General features: G+C 37.7%; 1 protein-coding gene across 7 annotated transcripts in view; it reads right to left on the bottom strand.

The window, feature by feature from the left end:
- RABGAP1L (RAB GTPase activating protein 1 like) overlaps positions 1–25,938 on the bottom strand; it is a 693,841-nt gene that overhangs the window by 244,237 nt on the left and 423,666 nt on the right. For all 7 annotated transcript variants that reach the window (XM_036844645.1, XM_036844610.1, XM_036844603.1 and 4 more), the window contains one exon: positions 3,187–3,261. In XM_036844645.1, coding sequence (XP_036700540.1) covers positions 3,187–3,261 — 75 coding nt within the window. The remainder of the gene's footprint in view (positions 1–3,186; positions 3,262–25,938) is intronic.

Below are 25,938 nucleotides of genomic sequence, written 5' to 3'. Positions count from 1 at the left end.
GAACCCGAGATAGTGTATTTGATGAATTGTTTAAGCTAGAGTGTATTCTTCTACCTACTTAAACCACAGAGGCAAAATTAAATATGGAAAAGAAAAAATTACAGTTAACTTCTCTTATTTAAATTGGTTAATGGATGGGTTGGTCAGTCAATGAAATATGCTGATTAACAGAATTATCACATATACTTTTAATTAAAAATTACAATGTAAGGTTTTTTTAATTAACACTGAATATCAGTTCATCTTTCCTCCAGGATTCTGAAAGCATTTCTATATTTCCAGTTATTTTTACAAGCCATGGCAACAGCTGCATAGTTCTATTAATGTAGAAAGTGTAGAAACTAAAGTTTACTGGAAAGTGTAGAAACTAAACTGAATTTCTATCCATCTTGTCACATACTTTGGAGGCAATTTTGTTGAATATGTTTACAATGGCTGATTTTCCATGACCCTTGTAATAGGACAGTAGATAGTGTAAAAAAAAAAAAAAAAAAAAAAAATCTGGGTTATTTGAGTTTCCTAGTTACTTGAATCACTGCCTCTCTTTTTTTTCGGGGAGGAAGTATGTCCAGAGAAATATGAACTTACAGTTAACTAAACTTCTGTTAAGTCTCAGAACAGATTTCCTGGAGTGATATTCTTCTCACTGAAGTTTAATCAATATATTATAGTATGTTTAATGGGGCTACAGGTCTAAAATGCTAAACTGTGATATATTCAAAGATTACTTTGTGGAAGATAAAGCTTCACTATCCATGGCTTGGACATCAGCTGCTCGTCAGAATGATCATAAAATCTCCTTTTAGAAGAATGGTGGCTATGAAACTTGGTGAACATGTCTATGTCACTGTTTATAGTCTCCAGCCCCTTGTGGTAGGGACCTGACTATGCTAACTACTAGGTGGGTTTAGTAATAGAACAAAGGCTCCAAGAATTTGTGACTATAAAGTACTTGATTATCACAAGAAATCTGAAGAACATGGGCTGTGGAGATGACAAAAAAAGGACAGCAAGGAGAAGATCAAAAAGACCATAAACAGATAAGGATGCCACAGAGAAAGAAGTCAAACTCAAAGTTAAAGTGAATAATCACAATAGAACCACCATATATTATTAGTATCATTAAAATCAAATGATCAGCATTAGGACCACGAGTCTATTATAATTGTTCTTCGTTTCCAGAATGCAAACCTAAAAGAAATGCTTTTGTTTTAAACTTGCTGGACCTCTCTGTTGCATCTGACATTATACAATGTTTCTTCTCTGTTGAAAATCCAGAAATTCTTCAAGGATTCCTCTTCCTCATCAGTCCTCTAAATATCTGGCATTCCTGGGATCTATCCTGTTCTTCTTCTTCTATTTATTCTTCTTATATGGTCTAATCCACTCTCATGATTTCAGCTTTGATTTCTCCCCCTGTGTCAGTCTCCAGTAAACAGTTGGTTGCTGGACAGCTTTACTCAGATATCCCCAAAATACCACCCCCCACAAATTTCAAAACAAAATTCATCATCAACTCCTAACCTTTCTTCTCCATTCAATGTCAATGGACATGTTTTCTATCTCACCTCAAAATACCATAATTCATCCAGTCACCTAAGCAAGAAAACTAGACATGTTACCTTTGACCCTTCCTTTGTCAATCCATCCATGAAACCTACCAATTTTACCTCCTGCATGTTTTTAGATTTTTTTTAAAATAAATTTATGTATTTATTTATTTATTTTTGGTTGCGTTGGGTCTTCGTTGCTGCGTGCAGGCTTTCTCTAGTTGCGGCGAGCAGGGGCTGCGCTTCGCTGCAGTGCGCGGGCTTCTCATTGCGGTGGCTTCTCTTGTTGCGGAGCACCAGCTCTAGGCGCCTGGGCTTCAGTAGCTGTGGCTCGCGGGCTCTAGAGCACAGGCTCAGTAGCTGTGGCGCACGGGCTTAGTTGCTCCGCGGCATGTGGGATCTTCCCGAACCAGGGCTCGAACCCGTGTCCCCTGCATTGGCAGGTGGACTCTTAACCACTGCGCCACCAGGGAAGTCCCCTCCTGCATGTTTTTAATTGTTTTTTTCTCTGGGTCTCCATATCTCTCATTTAGATTGATGTTTCCTAACTGGTCTCTCTGCTATTGCTTGCTCCCTTCAGTTCAACTCTCTACATGGATATAATAATTTATCTGAAGTGAACATCTGATTGTCATTCCCTTGCTTCAAACTGATCAATGGCTCCTCATTAGCTTTAGCATAAAGCCCACATTTCTTGACATTATTAAAAATTCTTCATAATTTGGTCCCTGCCCATACGACCATTTTTACCTCATATTTCTCTCTGCATACAATTTCTATAGCAACGGTATAGGAACTGTCATTTCGTACTGTTCCCTTTATATGCTGTGCCCTTTGTGTTTCCATACATTTGCTCATGTTGTTCCTTTTGTCTACCAATCTCTACTCCCTCTCTTACCCAGCTCACCTCCCCCAACCTCAATTATTTATGTCCTGGCAAAGCTACCACCTCCTCTAGAAAGTCTTTTCTGAAAGTTCTGGCAGAGCTGAGTTGGATAATTCTCCTCTCTATTCTCTTATTCTGTGCATCGCTTTCACTTAGCACATTAGAAGTTCCTCTATAGTGATCATCACAAAAATCAGCACAGATACATAAAAAGAATTAAAATAATAGGTATGTGTGTTCATTACCTGTGCCCCATCCTAGCCCATGAGGCCTTTGAGAACACAAACGATAAATTATTTGTATTTGTAATCCCACTTCCTAGCCCAGTACTGACAACTGATTCTCAATAAATGTTCTGTTAAATGAAGGTGACTAAGAGGAAAGCGAGTATACAAAAATAAATCACAAAAAAGATGAAAGACTTCCTTGTCACATTCCTTCATCATGGCTCTGGTCCTGCTCATGTTTGGGCAGTTACATTGACTTCTTTAATTCCAGAGGGTTCTAGTTAAAAATAACTCCAAATAAGCAATTTATTCCCTACCAGCCAGCAAAATTAATTCTACTGAGAAACTGTCCTGTTCGTGACATCAGAGCTCTTACTTTATCACCAAAAGTACATTTTAAAAAAGATATGCCATGTGTAATCTCCATCAGGTAAATGGAGAATAAGAAGGGAAAACAAAACCAAGCAGCAAATAAAATAAACTTGGCAGCACCATGCCCTTTATTACACGGAAAATTACTTACATGCAGCAGCAATACAGCAGCAAGAAAAGACTGTCCTTGACAGTACCCAATGTCTTCGTCATAGACAGAGTAGGCCTAGAGAAAAGATGAAAAGAAAGAAGTATCGTAAACATTCACAGAGTTTAACCTAAGTGCTAGCTCACACCAAGCTGCTGCTTGTTCTTGCCCCTGGCCTGTCCACCACAATTTCACTGATCCCCCAATTTGGATGTGTGAGCCATTAGCACAGTGGGATCCCTCAAAGAGGCTGTACATTTCCTAAAGCAATTCTAGATGTACCAATATCCCCAGGTTCATCTTTAGAATCTGGAATAAAGAGATGCTCAGAGCACCTAAATTAATTTTTAAAGATCCATTATGGTTTGTGGTCAGGCAAATGAGACTGTGGGAGGCAGGAGCAAAGAGTGGAAGAGGGTGGGAAGGTTCTACAGTTGATGTGGGAATTCTAATGCACTATACGGGGGAAACCGTAATGCTGTGAGAGCGCAGTGCAGATCTCCTAACCTAACAGAAAAAAAAAAAAAAATCACCCTCTCTAGCCTCTACATGTTCTCAGACACCTTCTAAACTACTCTCGCACTTTCCAGAGGCTAAAGGGTGATTCCTCCCATCTATACCACTAGGGCAAACCAAAAACATTTAGTATTGCCCTGCATTTTTAGCAGGATGGCTGGGAGAGAGCCTCTTGCCACACATGCCACACACTATCACGAATGTTCTGGCTATTCACCATCTTCAACATCATTCTAACCAGGCCGGCTAGTACAGAGCCAGAGGCCCATTCAGAGGAAATATAGTATCCCTAGAGAAGCAGCTATCATACCATTCAACTTAATATTCACCTTAGTCTTTATAGGAAAGGAAATAAGGTTGTATGCTTAATACTTCAAACTGCTGAGATTACAATTTTTTAAAACAGATAACCCTGTTCAAGTTTTTAAGAGGTTGAATCAATTACAGTAGGTGGACCCTGCTGATCAAAGACTATAGTATAGGAATTAGTAAGGTTTTGCTGTAAAAGTCCAAATAGTAAATATTTTAGGCTTTGAGGGACACTTACATATCTGTTGTATATTGTTTTACTTTTCTTTTTTTTTTTTTTTTAAAGCAAGTGATTTTGTAAATTTATTTATTTTATTTATTTATTTTTGGCTGTGTTGGGTCTTCGTTTCTGTGCGAGGGCTTTTTCTATTTGCGGCAAGTGGGGGCCACTCTTCATCGCAATGCGCGGGCCTTTCACTGCCGCGGCCTCTCTTGTTGCCGGGCACAAGCTCCAGACGCGCAGGCTCAGTAGTTGTGGCACACAGGCTTAGTTGCTCTGTGGCATGTGGGATCTTCCCAGACCAGGGCTCGAACCCGCGTCCCCTGCATTGGCAGGCAGATTCTCAACCACTGCGCCACCAGGGAAGCCCTGTTTTTCTTTTCTTAAACAACCCCTTACAATATAAAAACCATTTGTGGCTTTTGTGGATTAAGGGTAGTACAAAGTCAGACAGCGTAGGCTATAGTTTCCTGATCCCTGATTTAGAACAACAAAAACAACAAAAATCATTCAGATGCTCCTACATTTATTTGTAAAAGACAAACACCCCAACTGTGTTGTTTAAATCCTGGACATGTATCCCATTCCATGTATCCCACCTATCTGTTGTGCTTCATTAAAGTGAGGGGAATCTCCATTTAATGCACTATGATTTTGTGAGTATAAAAATACTCTCTGTCCAGGGCAATGATTATCAAAGATAAATAGGAATGGTTACCATAGGGAGGGTAAGTGGGGTATCTCCCATATGCCAAGGTAGTCAGATTACAGGGACTAGAACTCTTTTTTTTACTTAAAAAAACTTTATTGAAATATAGTTTATATTCAGTGAAATGCATACCTTTTAATTTCACAATTCCTTCAGTCATTTATGTAACCCCGTCATTATAGAATATTTCCATCATTCTAGAATGTTCCTCATGCCTCTTTGCAGTCAAACCACCTCCACCCCAGGCCACCAGTGATCTGATTTTTTCCACAATCTATTATTAGCTTAGCATTTTTAAAAGAATTTCATATAAATGGATTAATATAATATATACTTTTTTGTGTCTGGCCTCTTTCACTCAGCATAATGTTTCTGAGATTCTTCCATGTTGCTGCATGCATCAGTAGTTCATCCCTTTTAATCAGTGAGTAGTATTCCACTGTATGAACATACCACAATTGGTCTATCCATTCTCCCATTGATGAACATTTGGGTTTTTTTCCAGTTTGGAGCTAGTACAAATAAAGCTGGTTTGTATACACAAGGCTTTTTGTGTACATAGGTTTTCATTTCCCTTGGGTAAATACCGAGGAGTGGAGGTTCACGGTTCAAACGATAAGGGTATGTTTAACTTTATAAGATATTGCCAAACTATCTTGCAAGGTGGTTGTTCAGTTATTGCATCCACACCGGCAAAACATAAGAGTATTCACTGCTTCAGATCCTTGTCAATACTTGACATTGCCAGTCTTTTTCCTTTTATTAATTCCTGTGGTTTTGACTTAAATTTCTCTGATAGCTAATGACATAGAGCATATTATCATGTGCTTTTAGGCAACTGATACATATTCTTTTGTGATTATCTCGTCAAGTTCTTGCTCATTTGTTTAATTGGGCTGTTCATCTTATTATTGCTGATTCATGGGAGTTCTTTATACATTCTGTTGACAAGATCATTGTCTGACATATGTATTACCAATATTTTCTCCCAGTGCGTGACCTGCCTTTTCATGCTCTTAATGGTGTCTTTTGAAGTACTATTGTTATCTTTTAACCTTCTTCTGCCAATATTGATATTATCACACTCTCTTCTAATGAGAGAAAAATTACATCATGGAATCATTAGCTAAAGAATTTGAAAGAAGCCTTTCTTCATCACAACCAGTTTCCAGAGCTCAGCCTAATTTTAGAAACTGAAAGATGGATTAGCATCCTTTTACTTATTTAATTTTCTTTGATTTATATAGTTATGAGTCCTTATTTGTACTTTTATCCAGAGCTCATGGGTGTGTGTGTGTGTGTGTTACGGTGGAGGGAGAGTTACAGAGAGAAAAGAGAAGGAAAAAATAACAAAGAAAGAGGGGAAGGGTTCTAATACTATCCCTATTTACTGCATTCCTGATGGTGCTCCATCACTTCCTTTTCCATGAACAAGGAACTCTGAGATCTGTTGATAAGAGATTATGTCACATATATTTTCAAGGCCTCCCTTCCCCAAAAAAGATGTCTAAGTTGAGGATTCCTTAAAACTGGGGATCTCTAAAGTCAATCATGCTTCATCGACCCTGACAAAACTTTGACAAATGTTTGATCCATCTTTATATATTTCACGTTTACTGAGAAGTGTGCTACTTATATGCTCGTTTGTGTTACAAGAGAAGTCCAATATAAAATGAAGGTCCATAACACACCAAAGAAGGGATGAACTCAGTGACCTCACAAACTATTCTCTAACTGGAGAGCTGAGAATAAAAGTGCAAATCAGCAATGTATTGATCTTACTTTCTAATTGTGTTATGGCTTTGGATTAGGTTAGCAACAAAAATGACTTTTCAGAGGCCACCTACTAAATCTGATTTTATGATTCACAGTTTGAAAAACACAATGTTCTAGAAAGTTCTTTCCCTTGGAGTTCTTCCAAGCACTGTTTGGCTTTATTCTAAGCCTTCTCTGAGTTGAACCAAATCCTTTCCCTCTATTTGAAACTTGCCTCTCTTTGCATCATACCTCTCCCCACTCCTCATTTTAATTGCTTTTCTGGCCAGACGCCTGCTTTCAGACTAACTTTCAAAAACCATCTGAGTACCACTTCTATAATGGAGGAGTAATTCCTACTGGACCAACCTTCCCCCTGGTAACAAATTTAAACTATATCAAGACAAATATATAAAACAACTATCTGAAGGCACTGAACAAAAAAGCAGGAAGAAACTGGAGGGGAAAATAAACTTGGATGAAGGGAATGACACTGGGTAAAATTCTCATTCTTTATGGCTTTTGCTGGAGGTCATGCACCAGTGTGGATGGCTAAAACTTGGATATAAAACTGTAGACTTATTCGCCTGAAGAACCAGGGAACAGATTGGGGTGACCATAACAGCTAGAAAGCGAGAGTGGAAACACTAGAAAAAAAGAGTAACAGAAGAGAAGCCTTTACTACACTTAGTGTAAAAGTATTTACAATATCCAAGACAAGGTAAAACTGATACATATATAGACAAGTAATTAATAGAACAGAATAAAAAGTCTAGAAGTAGAGCCACACTCATACAGTCATTTAATTTCAACAAAGTTACGAAGATAATACATTGGGGAAAGGAAAATTTTTTATATATGTAAAAATGTAAATATATAAAAATTGTTTCAACAAATGTGCTCAATTAGATATCCATACAGGGGAAATAAATGAACCTTCATCCCTACTTCACTTCATACGCAAAAATTAATTCTAGATGTACTATGCTCCTAAACATAAAACTAAAACTATAAAGCTACTCAGTGAAAACACAGAACATCTTTGTAACTTGGTAAATGCAAAGGTTTCTTAGCCAGGGCACAGACACATTAACTATTAAAAAAATAAACTGATACAGTAGACATCATCAAAATTTAGAAACCTCCACTGACAAAAGGATACCGTTAAGAAAATAAATAGGTAAACCACAGACTGGGAAAATATTTGCAAATATATCTAAACAAAGTCTTGAATCAGAATATATAAAGAACTCCTACAACTCAGTGTCAAACAACCCAATTTAAAAATGGACAGAAGATATGAAAAGACACTTTACAAAGAAATATCTATGAATGGGCAAAAGGAACGTGGCCAAGTGTAGAGGAGATGAAGACGGTGGATTAGGAGGATGAGGAACTCACCTCTCCCCATGAACACATCAAAAATACATCTACTTGTGGAACAACTGTCACTGACAACTAACTGGACACTGGCAGAAAGACTCCTGTACAACCAAGACTGTAAGAAAGATCCACAAAGAATTGAGTAGGAAGGGAAGAGAAGTGATCAGGTTAGGACCTGTGCCCCTAAGAGGAGACTCAGAGGAAAAGGGAGATTACATGAGCAGAGATCCTCCCTGGAGAGTGAGTGGTGTGAGTCACATACTGGGTGACACAGCCTTGGGGACCAACACAGGAGAGACAAGCTCCCTGGCTGGTTGGAGGGCCAATGGGACCAACAGGAGAGCTGTGAAAAGACTGGACTTCACTTGTAAGAAGCATGAGCACGCTCGCTCCTGAAGCAGGACAGACAGGGTGGTTTGTAAACTGCATGGGTGGCTGGCCAGCTTCCTGTGACCACTCCAGTGTGTGCCCCCGTTTGAACCAAATGAACACTCTAGCCCTGCTTGCTTCACAATGCAGCTCCACACTGGGTTGAGGGCTGCCATGGTTGAGGAGGAAGCTTGGCTGTGAGACACAGAGATGGCTCAGACCCAAAGCGGCAACTGAGCAGGCAGAGGGAACCGTTATTTACACAGGCAGTGTGTCAGAAGCAGTTGGGTCTCAGACCCCAATTGGACTGCCACAGCCCAAGCCCTGATCTACCCCAAATGCCCACACCAGCACCTCTTGCTCAAACACCATCCCTCTGGGGAGAGGGTGCCAGTGCTGGGAAGGGAGAGAGCACGTACTGTTCATTTTCATTTGTCTCCAGGTATTTTTAAATTTCCTCTCTGACTTCTTCAGTACCTATTGGTTGTTGAGTAGCATACTGCTTAGCCTCCACATGTTTGTGTTTTTTGCAGTTTTTTTCTTGTAGTTAATTTCTAGTCTTATATCATTGTGGTCAGAAAAGATGCTTGATATGATTTTAATCTGCTTAAATTTATTAAGACTTGCCTTGTGGCCTAGTATGTGATCTATCCTGGTTAATGTTCCATCTGCACTATCAATTTCTCCATTTATGTTTGTTAATATTGGCTTTATGTATTTAGGTCTTCCTATGTTGGGTGCATATATATTTATAATTGTTATATCTTCTTCTTGGACTGATCCCTTTATCATTAAGTAATGCCCTTCTTTGTCTCTTGTTACAGTCTTTGTGTTAAACTATATTTTGTCTGATATAAGTATTGCTAGCCCAGCTTTCTTTTTTTATTTCCATTTTTATGAAATATCTTTTTCCATCCTATCACTTTCACCATCTGTGTCTTTGCATACGAAGTGAGTCTCTTATAGGCAGCATATATGAATCTTACTGTTTTTAAATCCATTCCACCACTCTATGTCTTTTGATTGGAGCATTTAGTCCATTTACATTTAAAGCAGTTATTGATGGGTATGTACGTACTGCTATTTTGTTAACTGTTTTCTGGTTGTTTTGCAGTTCTTTTTTGTTCCTTTTTTCTTCTTTTGCTCTCTTCCTTATTGATTTGATTACTATTTTTAGTGTTATGTTTAGATTCCTTTCTCTTTTTTTCATGTATATCTATTACAGATTTTTGGTTTGTGGTTACCATGAGATTCATACATAACAACCTATATATATACATGATAAGCTGATGATCACTTAAGTTGGAATGCATTTTTACTCACCCATCCCCAAATTTAATGTTTTTGACATGATATTTTACATTTTTTGTTTTGTGCATCCCTTAACTACTTACTGTGGATATAGATGACTTTACTATTTTTTTCTTTTAACTTTTGTACTAGCTTTACAAGTGGCTGATTTACTACCTTTATTGTATGTTTGTCTTTATTGATGAGATTTTTCCTTTTGTAATTTTTGTATTTAAATTTATGATCTTTTCTGGTTAGTGAGTTCCCTTTAGCATTTCCTGTATAGCTCGTTTAGTGGTGCTCAACTTTTTTAGTTTTTGCTTGTATGTAAAACTCTTTCTCTCTCTTTCAAATCTGAATGATAACCTTGTTGGGCATAGTATTTTTTCTTGTAGATTTTATTCTTTAATCACTTTGAATATATCGTGCCACTTCCTTCTGGCCTGAAAGTTTTGGCTGAAAAGTCAGCTGACAGCCTTATGTATGGGTTCCCTTGTACATAACTCGTTGCTTTTCTCTTGATGCTTTTAAGATTCTCTATCTTTAATTTCTGACATTTTAATTATAATGTATCTTAATGTGGACCTCTTTGGGTCCATCTTGTTTGGGACTCTCTATGCTTCCTGGACCTAGATGTCTGTTTGCTTTCATGGGTTATGGACATTTTCAGCTATTATGTCTTCAAAAAAATTCTCTAACCCCCTGCTCTCTTCTCTCTCTGGGACCCCTAGAATGTGAATGTTAGTATGCTTGAGGTTGTCCCATAGGTCTCCTAAACTATCCTCATTTTTAAAATTCTTTTTCCTCTTTTCTGTTCAGCTTAGGTTATTTCTACTACTTTGTCTTCAGTTCGCTGATCTGTTCCTTTGTATCATCTGATCTACTGTTGATTTCTCCTAGTGTATTTTTTATTTGTTCAGCTATTTGGTTCTTCTTTATATTTTCTAACTCTTAAAATTTTCACTGTGTTCACCCATTCTTCTCCTGAGTTTGTTGAACATCTTTATGATTATTACCTTGAACTCTTTATTGGGTAGATTGCTTACCTCCTCCTTGTTTAGTTCTTTTTCTGATGTTTTGTCTTGTTCCTTCATTTGGAACATATTCCTCTGCCTCCTAATTTTGTGTAATTCTCTGTGTTTATTTCTGTGTATTAGGCAGGTCAGTTATGTTTCCCAATATTTGAGAAGTGGCCTTAGGTAGGAGCTGTCTTATGGGGCATAGCAGCACACTCCCTTCTGGTCACCAGAACTTTATGCTCTAGGGGTATCCCCTATGTGGGACCCTTCTGTTGTGGCAGGGTGCACTGGTAGTCAAGGCTGGCCCCTGACCTGGTTGGCTGCCAGGACCGCCTCATGTGGATGCTGCCAGCTGGTGGTGGGTGGGGCCAGGTCCTGGCAGGGACCTGCAATTTACTTTAAAATACTTTAAAGTATTAAAATGGATTAATTAATTGAATATAAGGGTAGATGGACAGAGACATATGTGATAAAAAAGTAACAAAATATTATAGAATCTAGGTGACAGGTTTATGGATGTTCACTGTACAATTCTTTGAGTTTTTCTGTGTATTTGAAAATTTTTTGTATCTTTTGGGGAAAAAAAATCTGTGTCTGTATTCTGTGTCTTCTCTGTGATCTGGACTATAGACTACTCTTCTGGCTGGGGTCCCAAGAGAACTTTATATATTCATTCAGGAAGTCACTATTTACTGAGCACCTATTATGTAATCAAACACTGTGTTGAGGTAGATACCAAGATGCAAAGATATGGTCTATACTCCTCAGCTCAGAGTCTTGTACAAGAGTTCAGCATGTACAATGAAAAAGTACACAGTGAGATAAGTTCTGATAGTTATATGGAAGATCAGAGGGAAAGGGTGGGTAACCAGGTCATAATGCCAGGAATAGAGATAAAGGCCAGGGAGGCATCTCAGACAAGGTGATACTGTCTTAATCTTAAAGAAGAGGATGTGACCAGAATTGCTGCAAGCCTGGCCTCACATTCTTGAAGGAAGAATACAGAGATGCTTCAGGTATGCTGCAGGGGAAAGGCATGTACAAAGGCAGACAGTGCCAGACACTGTGATAAGTGCTTTTCTACATCCTCAATTAATCCTCACAAAGCTTATGAGATAAGAAAAGTGACATTTAGAGAGGGAAATTAACTTGGGCAAGGTCACATAGCTAGAGCCAGAATTTGAACCCAAATCTTTTCAAATACAGAGCCTATACACTTAGTACCTTTATTACACCACTGCTATAGATTGTGTTCTCCCAAAATGAAGGAGGGCCTATTTTCTGATTTGCCTTGGGGGTCAAGAGAGATAGGAAATAAGATTCCATACTCTCAAAAGAAATGACAATCTGATCAAGGGCAGCTTAATATTTTTCAATCCATAACTTATGGGTTTAGGGAAGGAGAACTTTCAATTTCTTTATGTAACATGCATGTTTATTAACATACTGACTACAGGTAAAACTTAGACATAAAAACAGAGATAGCTGTTAAAGCTTAATCATGTTGGTGCTAACAGTTATATATAATGTAAGTTCTCCTTATTGAAATTAATATGGAAAACACTTAACTTTTTTGTCTTGTGAATAATTGTTATGCATCGATAGGGATGTTAACTTTGAAAATAATTTTCCACAGGGTAGTGGGACTTTGTTTGCCAGCCCAAAATATACAATAACCACTACTACTCTTGAATTACCTTAAAATCATTAAGGAATGTTTTTAGTCTTACAGCTAGATTGTCTAAAGACTTATCTACAACCTTATTTCTCCCAAAACACTCTCACACACAAACCTTTACCAGATTGGTACAGGAAATACAGAATGGTGTTTCTCTTTTGTCCCAGAAATAGGCAACATACAGTACTATTTTATCAGACAATCACACTTAAAGATGAAGGAAGGTCAGACTCACAGGAAGAATGAAAAGGAAATCAGAAGATGTTCTCTAACAAGACAGAAAGGCTGCTATGTGGGCATGCAAGAAGGGATTAAACTTCTAAAACAGATTCCCATTTGGCTTCTTGGTACTGCTAAAGTACTGCTGTGTTTGCTGATTTACTGGCTATCGATAGACAGTAGTTCAGTTCACCAGTTTTAACCATGATACATTTCATGTTTCTCCAAAGCCTAACCTAAATATTGAGCTGTCACACAATTTAACATAGCTCTAAGGACAATACTGAGAACAGGAAATACTAACTCAGATCTCCTCACTTTAACAGGAGCTTGACATTTATGTAAAACAATTTGCCATTTATTAGTTAGACAAACTGTTTCATCTATCAGTACAATGAACTTCTGCCAACATGAGGTCAAAATGAACAAACAAACAAACAAACAAATCAGCCTTTGGATTATTGCTCAGTAGCCCTTAAGTGAGTATGTTAGGGAGAAACAACCAAATATAAAATATGTGGAATAAACTCATTTACAAACTGAAAAGAGATCTGTTCTCACAATCTGAGAGACAAAAAAAGAGATACCCAGGAAAGATTATTTTAAAGTAATGCCACAATAAGCTAAATGAAAAGAGATCACAGGGTGACGAGAATCATCAAAACACATGGTTGTCTAAAAGAGATTAGGATAACATTTAAAGAAAAGATTATTTAATACAGCACAAGAATACAAGTGGCTTTTCAAATAACTTTTAGCATTAATTTTTCTAATTGTTAACTAGCCAATAGCATTTATTTATCAATAACTACTATCTATTTTTTCAGATATTTATATATATATAGTAATTTATTTAACCCTTAAAACAACCTCTGAGTTAAGTACTCTTAATATCCCCATTTTATAGAAGAAGAAACTGAGGCAAAGAGAAAGTAAACAACTTGTGCCAGGTCACCCAGTTAGTAAGCAGCAGACCAGAATTCAAACTCAGGCAGCTCCAGAGCTCAAGGCCTTAGCAACTGTCACTATACAGTCTCTAGATCTTAATGATTGTTGACATGTGTGGCAGAGTTTAGGTGAGCAACAATAAAACCTAATGATAAAACATAAATTTTTCTTTTTGCTATGTATTCAATAAATATTCACAAACTAAACAGAGAGAGAGAGCTTTCGTTAAAGAATGCAGAGGAATGATAATCACAAAGTTTAGGACAGTGGTTGACTCTGGTGAGGGAACACTGAATCTGAGAGGAGCATCTGGAGTATTCAAAGATATTGGTAATAATATATTTCCTAAGTTGTATGTACAAGGATGTTTCTCCTATTATTGACTTTTAAAAATCATAAATACAAATTATGTTTACTCATTTGAATGTATGATATATTTCATAATTTTAAAAATTTAATTAAAGTTTAAAAAGATTACTTATTAGTAACATTCCATTCAACGGTTTGTGTTAAGATTTCAATTTGGGTGACATCTCTAGAATATAAATATATGAAAGACACACATTGAGCTTCACTGGGGTTTAATATAATGATTAAAATAGTGAAATAGACGACCAATGAAAAGTTCTCTTCTTGGAGAAAACTGTATATATGTACAGTAGAGTCTCATTACTTACAGTAGATATGTTCTATGAAGTTTCTGCAAACACTGAATTAGCAGATACTCAACCACTGTCCGTAGGGGATAGAGTGTGTTAGGCTTCTGCAAGTTTCTGGTCACATTTTCAGCAACTGATCAATACATAACCTTGTGTTACGTGTGTTTCTATTTAAATGCACCTTATTTAATATTTACTGTTGACTCATTAATACTGAAATCACTGTCAACAGTGTTGTCATGCACGCCTGAACGAAATTTATCTTAACACATGTATTTCCTCCCTAAGGCACATCACAGCCTTCCTGTGCTCAGCAACACTAGACACTTAGCATGACAGTTGGGGGACATTTTAAACAGCAAAACCACCTAAAGCACAAAAACGTGGCACTAACTATACCACAAAAAAGACACTTGGGTATAGTATCAGAGTTGAAACAAGAAGGCAGAACAGTACCCAGTTTCATCTAAACTTGGAACGTATGCATCAGGCGACTCAGATTTTTCCACACTGTGCATAGGCACATCAGTGAATGACCACAAAAGAACCAAGAGTATTGATTTTGGGGTTACAAATAAATCTTAACAAGTAGGTGAATCTGCAAATATGGAATCTATGAATAATGAGGATTGACTTTGTGTGTGTGTGTGTGTGTGTGTGTGTGTGTATGTATCCGCTTAGAACAATATCTGCATCTATCCATGTCTACATATCTTCTTGAAGATATATATCTTTTTGGATACACACACACACACACACACACACACTCATATCCAGAATTAAGCTGAAATCGTTTATTTCTGAATTAGTCTATAAAAAGCAAATTGATACAAAGCATTTTTAATTAATAAAGCCAAAATTGTTACTGATAAATTATTAATTTTAAGAAGGGCCACAAACATCAGAAAAAGCAAGTAAATGAAAACTTAATGTGAATGTATCCCCATACTACAATTTAAAGTTTTAAAATTTGGTTATAAATCAATATTTTTATTAAAAATTTTCAGTACCCAATATCCCTTATCATATTCTTTTCATTCAAGCTTTTAGAATATTATCAATGACATGTTTTTTTTAAATTTCTTTACTATTCAGTACCAGTAGTCCACAGTGATTAACCATTCATTTACCATTATTTTCTGTGAAAATCAGCATGCACTTTACCATTAAAGCAATATGGTTATGAGGTTCTCAGATTAGGTGAAATCATAAAATTAGCCCCTAACTGCAATGACCAGGACAGTAACTCTAAAATAACTGACTGTTAAAAAGTTTACTTAAAAATTTTCTTATAGTGGATCTAAATGCCAAATACTTCAAATTCCAGCTCTGCCATTTACCAGCATTATTTAAATTCCCTAAGTCTCAATTCCTTTGAGACAGCAAATATTTATTGAGAGTCTACTATGTGAAAGACTGGTATAAGCAGTGAACAAAATGGACAAAAACATTTTGCTCTCACCATAATTCAAAAAGACTTGTGTACCACAATGTTCATTGCAGCTCTATTTACAATAGCCAGGACATGGAAGCAACCTAAGTATCCATCGACAGATGAATGGATAAAGAAGATGTGGCACATATATACAATGGAATATTACTCAGCCATAAAAAGAAACAAAATTGAGTTATTTGTAGCAAGGTGGATGGACCTAGAGACTGTTATACAGAGTGAAGTAAGTCAGAAAGAGAAAAACAAATACCATATGCTAACACATATATATGGAATCTAAAAAAAAAAAAAAAGGTTCTGAAGAACCTAGGGGCAGGACAGGAATAAAGATGCACACATGGAGAATGGACTTGAGGACACGGGGAGGGGGAAGGGTAAGCTGGGACGAAGTGAGAGAGTAGCATGGACATATATACACTACCAAATGTAAAATAGATAGCTAGTGGGAAGCAGCTGCATAGCACAAGGAGATCAGCTCGGTGCTTTGTGACCACCTAGAGGGGTGGGATAGGGAGGGTGGGAGGGAGATGCAAGAGGGAGGGGATACGGGGATGTATGTATACGTATAGCTGATTCACTTTGTTATAAAGCAGAAACTAACACACCATTGTAAAGCTATTATACTCCAATAAAGATGTTTAAAAAAACCACTTTGCTCTCATAAAGCTTATTTTCTAGTGGAAAAAGATAACAGCCTAAATAAATACTAACATACATACAAACATACATACACGTATGTTTGAAAGTAATAAGTGCACTGGCAAAAAGTAAAGCAGGGAAAGGGGCTAAGGAGTTTTGGGCTAAGAGGAGATTGCAATTTTAAGTAGGGTGGTTAGAGCAGGCCATACCGAGAAAGTAACAGTTGCGCAAGAAGTCGAGAGAGGTAAAAGAGCAAGCCTCATAGATCTCTGTTAGTAGATTGTTCCAAGCAGAGGGAACAGCCAGTGCAAGGGCTCTGATGCATGAGCAAGTCTGGTAGGTATGGCTAGGGAAGAATGCATGATGGAAAGAATAGTAATACATGAAATCTACAGCCTTGTAAACCACTATAAAGACTTCGGCTTTTACAATGAATAAGACAGAAAGCCACTGGAAACAGAAAGACAAGGTAGGTAATTATAGTTTAGACCAGGGTGACTACAGTGGAAGTGGTGATAAACAGTCAGGTTCTGGGTATATTTTGAAGACAGAGCCAAAAAGACTTCCTAATGGATAGATGTGTGGTACTGTGAAAGGCAGTCATGCACACCCTGTCGACTTTTGCATGGTGGTAAAAGAGTGTGCCATAGGCCTGGAACATTTCCACACATGGAGATAAGGAGCCCTCACAGCTTTTGCTGGGCTTACTGCCTTGTTTGGGAATATCTTTCCCTTTTCCGGGCTTGATGTGTACTTCTTTGTTCTGCTTAAGTGTGTGTGTCATATGGCACCTAGCCAGCCCCACTGTTATCTATATTTTCAGTGAGGAGGGACTGTGGTCCTTCCCTGCAGCACAAGTAGGGTGCATGCAGACCATCTCCCTGCAACAGCTGCAGGGTAAGACCTGCTCACCACAGGGGACTGACACTCACTACTGACGCTGATCTTGCTCGCTCTTTTCTATGAGAATAAAGCATTGTTCCTTCCAGTGCCCGTGTGAGTCGTTATCTTTCTTAGTAACCCCAACACCTACAAACCATGCGGTGGGTCGACATCCTGCGACTGCTGCCCCTGATGGTAGGTAACAGTTTTTACTTTCTTAACGTGTAGTGTAAGAGAAAAAAAGGAGAGTCAAGGATGATTCAAGGTTTCCAGCTGAGCAGCTGGAGAATGGAGTTACTCCTAACTGAGGTAGAAGAGACTGATGAACCTTTATGATTTGGAATACATTTGTTTTCTGACCACACCATTTTCAGTGCAGTGATACAGGTGAAATCCTGACTGAAATAAGTTTGGGAAAGAGTTGGAGAAGAAGAAATGGTCACAGCAAATATAGCCAAATCTTCTGAGGACTTCTGTGATACAGGGGAGCAATTATCTTCATCTATAACACAAAGGTAGTAATAGAAACCACCATATAAGCTTTTTGAGAATTAAACAGAGTGCCTAGCACACAATGAAGTGCTGAATAAATGGTAGCAATGACAAGCTGACATCAAGGAGGATTACTATGCCCTTTTCCCAAATATCCCATTTGAGCCATCTTCAGAATGAACATGAAGCTGTCTGAAAGGGGTCTTACTCACTACTAAAATTTCTTATGGATTCTTAGGTTCACTGACTTCTTGAGAATGATCAGTTTTCTACAGATGCCAAAAAAAACCCCCACCAATTTGTTTAGAGACGTAAGTCGTACCTTTTTTTTTTTTCACTCTTTGAAGCCAGATATGCCAGTGTAAGTCTAATAAATCTTTATAAACTCTCACAAGAAAAACTCATGAAAGACAGAAAGGATAATAAAATTCATCTTTAAAACATCATTAAGCGGGGCTTCCCTGGTGGCGCAGTGGTTGGGAATCTGCCTGCTAATGCAGGGGACACGGGTTCGAGCCCTGGTCTGGGAAGATCCCACATGCCACGGAGCAGCTGGGCCCGTGAGCCACAACTACTGAGCCTGCGCGTCTGGAGCCTGTGCCCCGCAACGGGAGGGGCCACGATAGTGAAAGGCCCGCGCACCGCGATGAAGAGCGGTCCCCGCACCGCGATGAAGAGTGGCCCCCACTTGCCTCAACTAGAGATAGCCCTCGCACGAACCGAAGACCCAGCACAGCCAAAAATAAATAAATAAATAAATAAATAAAAGTAGCTATAAAAAAAAAAAATTAAAAAAAAAAAAAAAAAAAAAAAAAAAAAAAACATCATTAAGCTACCATTTCCTTCCTGGTGCCATTAAGGAGAGCAAGATAGACACACACAGGGGTGGCCTGGCATGGTATATCAGACCCTAACCAGAATGACAAGGGCATCCACGTGGCGAAGTGGTGGCCAAAAAAGGGGAATCAGTGGCTGACAGGATGAGGAGTACCTGCAGGGTGACATTCTGGCATGGGGTGTTAGAGCCTTACCATGGTAGAGTCTATTTGTGCAAGACAGAATTGATAGCAGCAATGGGAGATTGGTTACATACAGGAATGTAGATCTAATGGATAAATATTAAGGATTATGGGAGCTAGGTTTCTCATTGCCAGAGAAGGGAGTTACAAATGCAGGAACGAAGAACACTAGAATTAATCCTCTGGAGTTGGACTGAAATTGGAAGTATTCCTATGACTCCATGGTTTTCAACACATATAAACAGATATAAAAACAAATATGGCTTTTGCGCAGCAAAGGAAACCATAAACAAGACGAAAGACAACCCTCAGAATGGGAGAAAATATTTGCAAACGAAGCAACTGACAAGGGATTAATCTCCAAAATATACAAACAGCTCATGCAGCTCAATATCAAAAAAACAAACAAAAAATGGGTGGAAGACCTAAATAGACATTTCTCCAAAGAAGACAAACAGATGGCCAAGAGGCACATGAAAAGATGCTCAACATCACTAATCATTAGAGAAATGCAAGTCAAAACTACAATGAGGTATCACCTCACACTGGTCAGAACTGCCATCACCATAAAACCTACAAACAATAACCTACAAACAATAAATGCTGTGAAGAAAAGGGAATCCTCTTACACTATTGGTGGGAATGTAAACTGATACAGCCACAATGGAGAACATTATAGAGCTTCCTTAAAAAACTAAAAATAGAACTACCATATGACCCAGCAATCCCACTCCTGGGCATATACATGGAGAAAACCATAATTCCAAAAGATACATGAACCCCAGTGTTCATTGCAGCACTATTTACAATAGCCAGGACATGGAAGCAACCTAAATGTCCATCAACAGAGGAATGGATAAAGAAGATGTGGTACATATATACAATGGAATATTACTCAGCCATAAGAAGGAACGAAATTGTGCCCTTTGCAGAGACATGGATGGACCTAAAGATTGTCATACAGAATGGAGTAAGCCAGAAAGAGAAAAACAAATATCGTATATTAACACATATATGTGGAATATAGAAAAATGGTACAGATGAACCTATTTGCAAAGCAGAAGTAGAGACACAGACGTAGAGAACAAATGTATGGACACCAAGGGGGGAAAGAGGGAGTGGGATGAACTGGGAGATTGGGATTGACATATGTATACTACCATGTATAAAACAGATAACTAATGAGAACCTACTGTATAGCACAGGGAACTCTACTCAATGCTCTGTGGTGACCTAAATGGGAAGGAAATCCAAAAAGGAGGGGATATATGTATATGTATAGATGATTCACTTTGCTGTACAGCAGAAACTAACACAACATTGTTAAACAATTATACTTCAATTTTAAAAAAATGTGGGCAGTAAACATCAGCAAAGAAAGTCAGAGTAAGGATCTCCAAAAACGTGCTTCTCCTCAACAACAAGAAAAATATCAAAAATTGTCATAATCAACTTTTTCAGAGCTCTGGATATTGACCAAAGGTTTGCAGCAGCCTGAGGAACATTCATTCCAGAAAAACAACTGAATCTTGGTAAGAACAAGGAACTTTGTAGAATTTTAAACTTGCCATAGTTCCATCCCCTGCTCTGCAGCAACATTATGACCTTGAAAACTAACAGCCTGCATTTGCGGTGAAAACAAGCAGCCTGGCAGCCACCAGAGGGAGCACAACGGGGCTAGAGCTCCTGCAAAGAATCACACCCAGAGAATTATCATTATTTTACCTGTCCAGTGGTTCCCCGAAGATTCTACCTGCAAGGCTCACTCAATATGAAAGCCTTTTCCCCCAGGGTCATTTGTCAAAAACAATTACAGGCAACTGTTTAATACTGTGACTGCCTGAGGTGGTAGATAAAAGTTGGAGTAGAGGGACTTCCCTGTGGTGCAGTGCTTAAGAATCCGCCTGCCAATGCAGGGGACACGGGTTTGAGCCCTGGTCCGGGAAGATCCCACATGTCACGGAGTAACTAAGCCTGTGCACCACAACTACTGAGCCTGCACACCACAACTACTGAGCCCGCATGCCACAACTACTGAAGCCTGCATGCCTAGAGCCTGCGCTCTGCAACAAGAGAAGCCACCGCAATGAGAAGCCCGTGCACCACAACGAAGACCCAACGCAGCCAAAAAAAAAAAAAAAAATGTTGGAGTAGGCAAGAGATTATAATCAAAAGGCTTAAAAGGAAAAGCTTGGAAACAACATGTCCATAAGGGCTATGAAAGACCCAGACATATTTCTGGGAATTTATAGGGTCATACCTATGCATAAGGCTGTAGAGATGCCCAAAGCTTTGTGTATGCTCAGGAAAGGCCTGAGAAGGCTTTAAGCTCTCATCTCTGGCTGACCTTGAGAGTCTGCACAAGCAGAAAATGAAGGCAAAACAGAGTTCTCAACTGGCTGGTTGAGTAATAAAGACATACCTAAATACACACACAGAGCCCCATGACAAAGAATGGGAAACTTACTGGTACAGGCATAAGGAAATCTCTGTCCAATCATTAGCTGACCACCAAGCAGCAACTTCAGTGGCCACACATGACAAACAATATAGACTTCACAAAATTAGTTCACAAAAGTTACCAACCAAGCTACTATAACAAACAACAACAACAACAACAAAACCTGGCAAACCCACAGAGACAGAAAGTTTAATGACTGACAAGGGCTGAGGGCAGGGATGATGGGGTATGACTTCTAATGAATATAGGGTTTCTTTTTGGAGTGATGGCAACATTCTAGAATTAAATAGTGGTGATGGTTGCATAAACTCTTGAAAATACTAAAAACCATTAAATTCTACACTTACTCAAAGGGGTGAATTTTATGGTATGTGAATATCTCAATTAAAAATGTATGTTTGTGTGCATACACATGCATATATATGTCTATCTGTATATTTATATGTACATACATTTCCTAGCCCTGTCCACTGAAGTGACTTGTGCTATGACATCCCAATAGCAATGAATACATGTAGCATACAGATCTTGGTTTCTTACCATTTTTGACTACAGAAAACGGGGCTCCTTGGAGAAATGGCTAATCATAAAACTAGGGCACAGAAAAAATCTTGGAACATCTTTTTGGCCAGAAAGAAAGGCAATGCTCCAAGAGTGATAGAGTATGTCTATCACTTGAAGGTCTTAAAGGTCTCCCACTGTCTAACTGGGGACAATCTGAGCACCAAAACAAATAATGATAGTAAGAGAATATAATCCCCTGAATAAAATGAGGATTCATGAGTCCATGTGAATATGATAAGTAATAAATAAATGGAAAGTCTGATAAGGAATGGGATATTTACATAGTTACAAATTGTCTCAAAATACTTATTAATTACAAAGGGAAAAAGAGTAACTTTACAGCAGAGAAGCAGAAGGTAAACAGTATCCTATTTATGTAATCAAAGTGAAAATGGGAAAAACCACAACTCTGTGCTACCTGAGAGAAAGAAATAAGAGCAGATCATTCCTTCTGTGTTACTCCTGCCAAAGATGTATAGCCTAAATCTAACCATGAGGAAACATCAGACAAATGAATTTGAGGGACATTCTAAAAAATGACTGGTCTGTAATCTTCAGGTCAACAAAGTGAAGGAAAGAATGAGAAACTGTTCTAGATAGAAGGAAATCAAGAAGGCAAGACAACCAAATGAAATATGTGACTCTGAACTAGATCCCTTTTCTATAAAGGATAATATTTGGACAATTAGTGAAACCTGAAAAAGACTAAGCCTTAGGTAGTAACAATATATCAATGTTACTTTCCTGATTTGGATGTTGTATTAAAGTTATGTGGGAGAATATTCTTGCTTGTTAGAAAACACCCTGAAGTATTTGGGAGTGATGTGGCATCATGTTGGCAAATCATTCTCAAATAGTAGAGAAAAATAAAATTCTGTACTTGCAACTTTACTCTATGTTTGAGATTGTTTTAAAAATATATAAAAATATGGAAATACACATACATAGATATAAATAAGTTTGACAGGATCATTAAGTCTGTTGATTCTAATAATAAAAACTTGGAGCTTAAAAAAAGGTTATTAAGTTTTTCCTATATGCTGATAAAAGGGAAAGTATCAACATAAGCTCTAAAAATAGATTCACTGATATGAAATAATCTAAACACTGGTGATGAGAAATGTAGAAGGCTAGATGTTCTCACAAATATTCACTCACAAAGCAATTTTCTTATCTAACATGGCTGGCAAAATTCCTAGATGTAAGTTTCCTTTTATATAAAACTTAAAAAAAAAAAACCCTTGGCAACAACTTAAAAGTGAACTGATATACCCAGTTTTTATAAAAAAGGAAATGTAAAATAACTACCATATCCTTAAAAAAAATTTTAATGTCCCTATTACAAGAAACTACTGTGTGATTATGGTGAATTACTCAGAAGGTTTAGTTTATACTCTTGGATTTCTGATTTTTAAAAAATGGTACATAAAGGACATTATGAAGGAACTCTACAAAATAAAGAAAATCAGCAGCCATGCTCTGAAGAAGCTTAACCTGAATGTTTATGAATAAAATTACAGAAGAAGGAAATGGTAGAAATAAAGAGCTTTTTCAGAGTTTATACACATTAAATTTTCATCTAAAATATCAGTATGGTGACCATGAAAATGCACGCCTCAGAACTCCAACAGCAAGGAACATAATTGACCAAGGGTCTCAACTGCTGTGCACCAAGCAGTTGCACCAAGATCACACTTGCCATGGGCTGCTCCCAATTAATGACTGAGCACAGCAAGAACACTAAGGCAGGCCAGCTTCTGGGAGAAGTGGGAGCTCACAGGCAACCCCAGTGGCCTTGCCAAACTTTCCTTAAAAGTGCACTACAGTCTAAGACACTTCCATCTGACCTTCTTTCCTTCCTCTCTTCTTCTTTCAGGGTCAGACCAGCACTGTGGTCCAATGGCTCTCCCAGCTTCCTTCCCAGTTTCTCTTACAGGCATTTCCCCTAATACATTTTTTTACAATTTAATCCTGTCTTGGTGATAGGCTTCCTAAAGGACATGGAATAACACAGTCAGTTTCATCAAGTCAAGGCTGTAGAGTTAATTATATTGACACCGGGTAACTGGTACTGCCCTCTGCTCTCTGGGACAAAGAAAAAAATGTCAGAGACAGCCTCTTCCCTCAAAGACTGAACACACTGCAGAGAAGACGTAAATGAAATTAATCAGATACTGTTCAAAACATAATCCACAATAACCTAAATTTTACAGAGTATTTTTCATCTGTAAATCACTGTGGGTAGAAGTGGGTAGGACAAGCTTCACAAGGGAAGTGGGCAACTAAGATCTGGACAGATGGGAAGGAGGAGGAGAGCAATTCAGATTCACACCCTTCCAAAGTCTTTAAAAGATGCAGGAAGAGCTCTGGTTAAGGAGGAGGCTTCAAAGTTATAAAGACATTGCCAACTGCATAACAATTAGTAAACAGGAAATAAGTGTCCATAAGTCTGTAACTAATTAACTCAGAAATAACTGAGAGTGTATTATTTAGGATATTTAACGCATCTGAATCTGGTATAGAAATAGATCTCTATTTCGAGAAAAATCATAAATTCAGGAGGTACCATGAGTAGAATTTTATTTGAAGGTTCTTTGTGCATGTCTTTGCAGGTTAGTGTTGTTTTTCCTTTTCTCTTTTAAAAAGTAATCTTACTTTTCTCCTTTTCCTCAAAGAGTAATGTTTTCTAAAAAGAGTGACTATAATCAAACACTTAGGATATACTCTAATTCCTGTGTTCTAATTTCATACATTTTTATCATCCCCATAATCCCACCCTTTCTCTTCTTTATTCTAATAATGGTGTGACGACTTCAATTAGACTTATAGTTGAAAGACTACAGGCTCCACAGAAACTACAAAGCTATTTCAAGAAAAGCTCTTATGGGGCCAAGCACATAAAGAAATTTTTAAAATCTCTTCAGACACTCTGAAGGGCATTACAAATCACTCATTCTCTTTCCAGGACTCCAGCTTCACAAACTTGACCTTTTTATTGTTACAGTTGCAGAAGAACTCCACATTTAAAATAACATTATATCTTCCCAGTTGAGCTCTGACTCATAGAATATGTGTATTAAAGAGAACAAAACCCTCTAAAACATCCCTAATGTATGACTTTAGTGATACTAACAAATATAAAAATGTTTTTGAAATATCTATGCAAAAGCTAAGCATGAAGTTAACCCCCAAACACACACATACACACATACACACACACACACATAAACACACAAGTGAAGCTTTTCAACTTTAGGTTAAGATTTCTTTTTATGTGTATGTATATGTGTAAGCATGCATCTGATGTTCTGAATAGTTACAAACATATTTGTCCTTGGCAATGAAGCAGAATTAGCCAATTCTTCTAAAACATAAAATTTGAAATGAGTGATTTAAAGGAGGGGAAAAAAACTAAATAAGCTCTTACTCTGAGAGATTAAGATTTATCAGTATGATAATCTATTATCCCACTGTAAACAAGATCATCAGTGAAAGTTTTCCCTCTCCTCCAGAAAATCTGAAACTATTAACCAACAATATGTCTACTGAAAAGTTTGAGGAAAACATTATAAAAGTTTGATCTCTCGTATTTCCTCACAGAAGCGAAATATATCTTATAGAAGGGGAAATTTGCAGAAAACTGCCTGCAATAATGCTAAGAATAGCTAATCAGAGATTTCAGTGGTTTCATACTGTCAGGGACATGAAAATTAAAGGGTAGGGGCCCATCAAAGAGGAAGGTCTCCAGTAAATACCTCAGACTTTTAGTTGAGATCCTGGAAACTCACTCTCTAAGCAAGAAACAGTCAAAACTGGCTCAAAGGGATACACCATACTCCATCTTCCTACCAGAGGAAAACTGAATCTGCTCTGGAGTAAAATATCAATAACATCATCCAAAGCCTTTATAATTTTTCATACACAAGACCCAGAATTCTATTAAATATGATCAAGCATGAAAAAAAAATGAGCAAATAAATAAAAATCAAGAGAAAATAGGAATACATTCATAGGTGATCAGATATTAGACTTTATCGGACTTGGACTTTCAAATAACTATGATTAATCTGTTCAAGAAAATAAAAAAATATTTTCACCAAGGAACTGGAATCTACTTTTAAAAAGAATCAAATGGAAATTCTAGAACTGAGAAATAAAACAACAATAATTA

Source organism: Balaenoptera musculus, chromosome 1 (genome assembly GCF_009873245.2).
Source record: "Balaenoptera musculus isolate JJ_BM4_2016_0621 chromosome 1, mBalMus1.pri.v3, whole genome shotgun sequence".
Taxonomy (NCBI): domain Eukaryota; kingdom Metazoa; phylum Chordata; class Mammalia; order Artiodactyla; family Balaenopteridae; genus Balaenoptera; species Balaenoptera musculus.
This window is presented reverse-complemented; position numbering and strand designations above follow the sequence as displayed.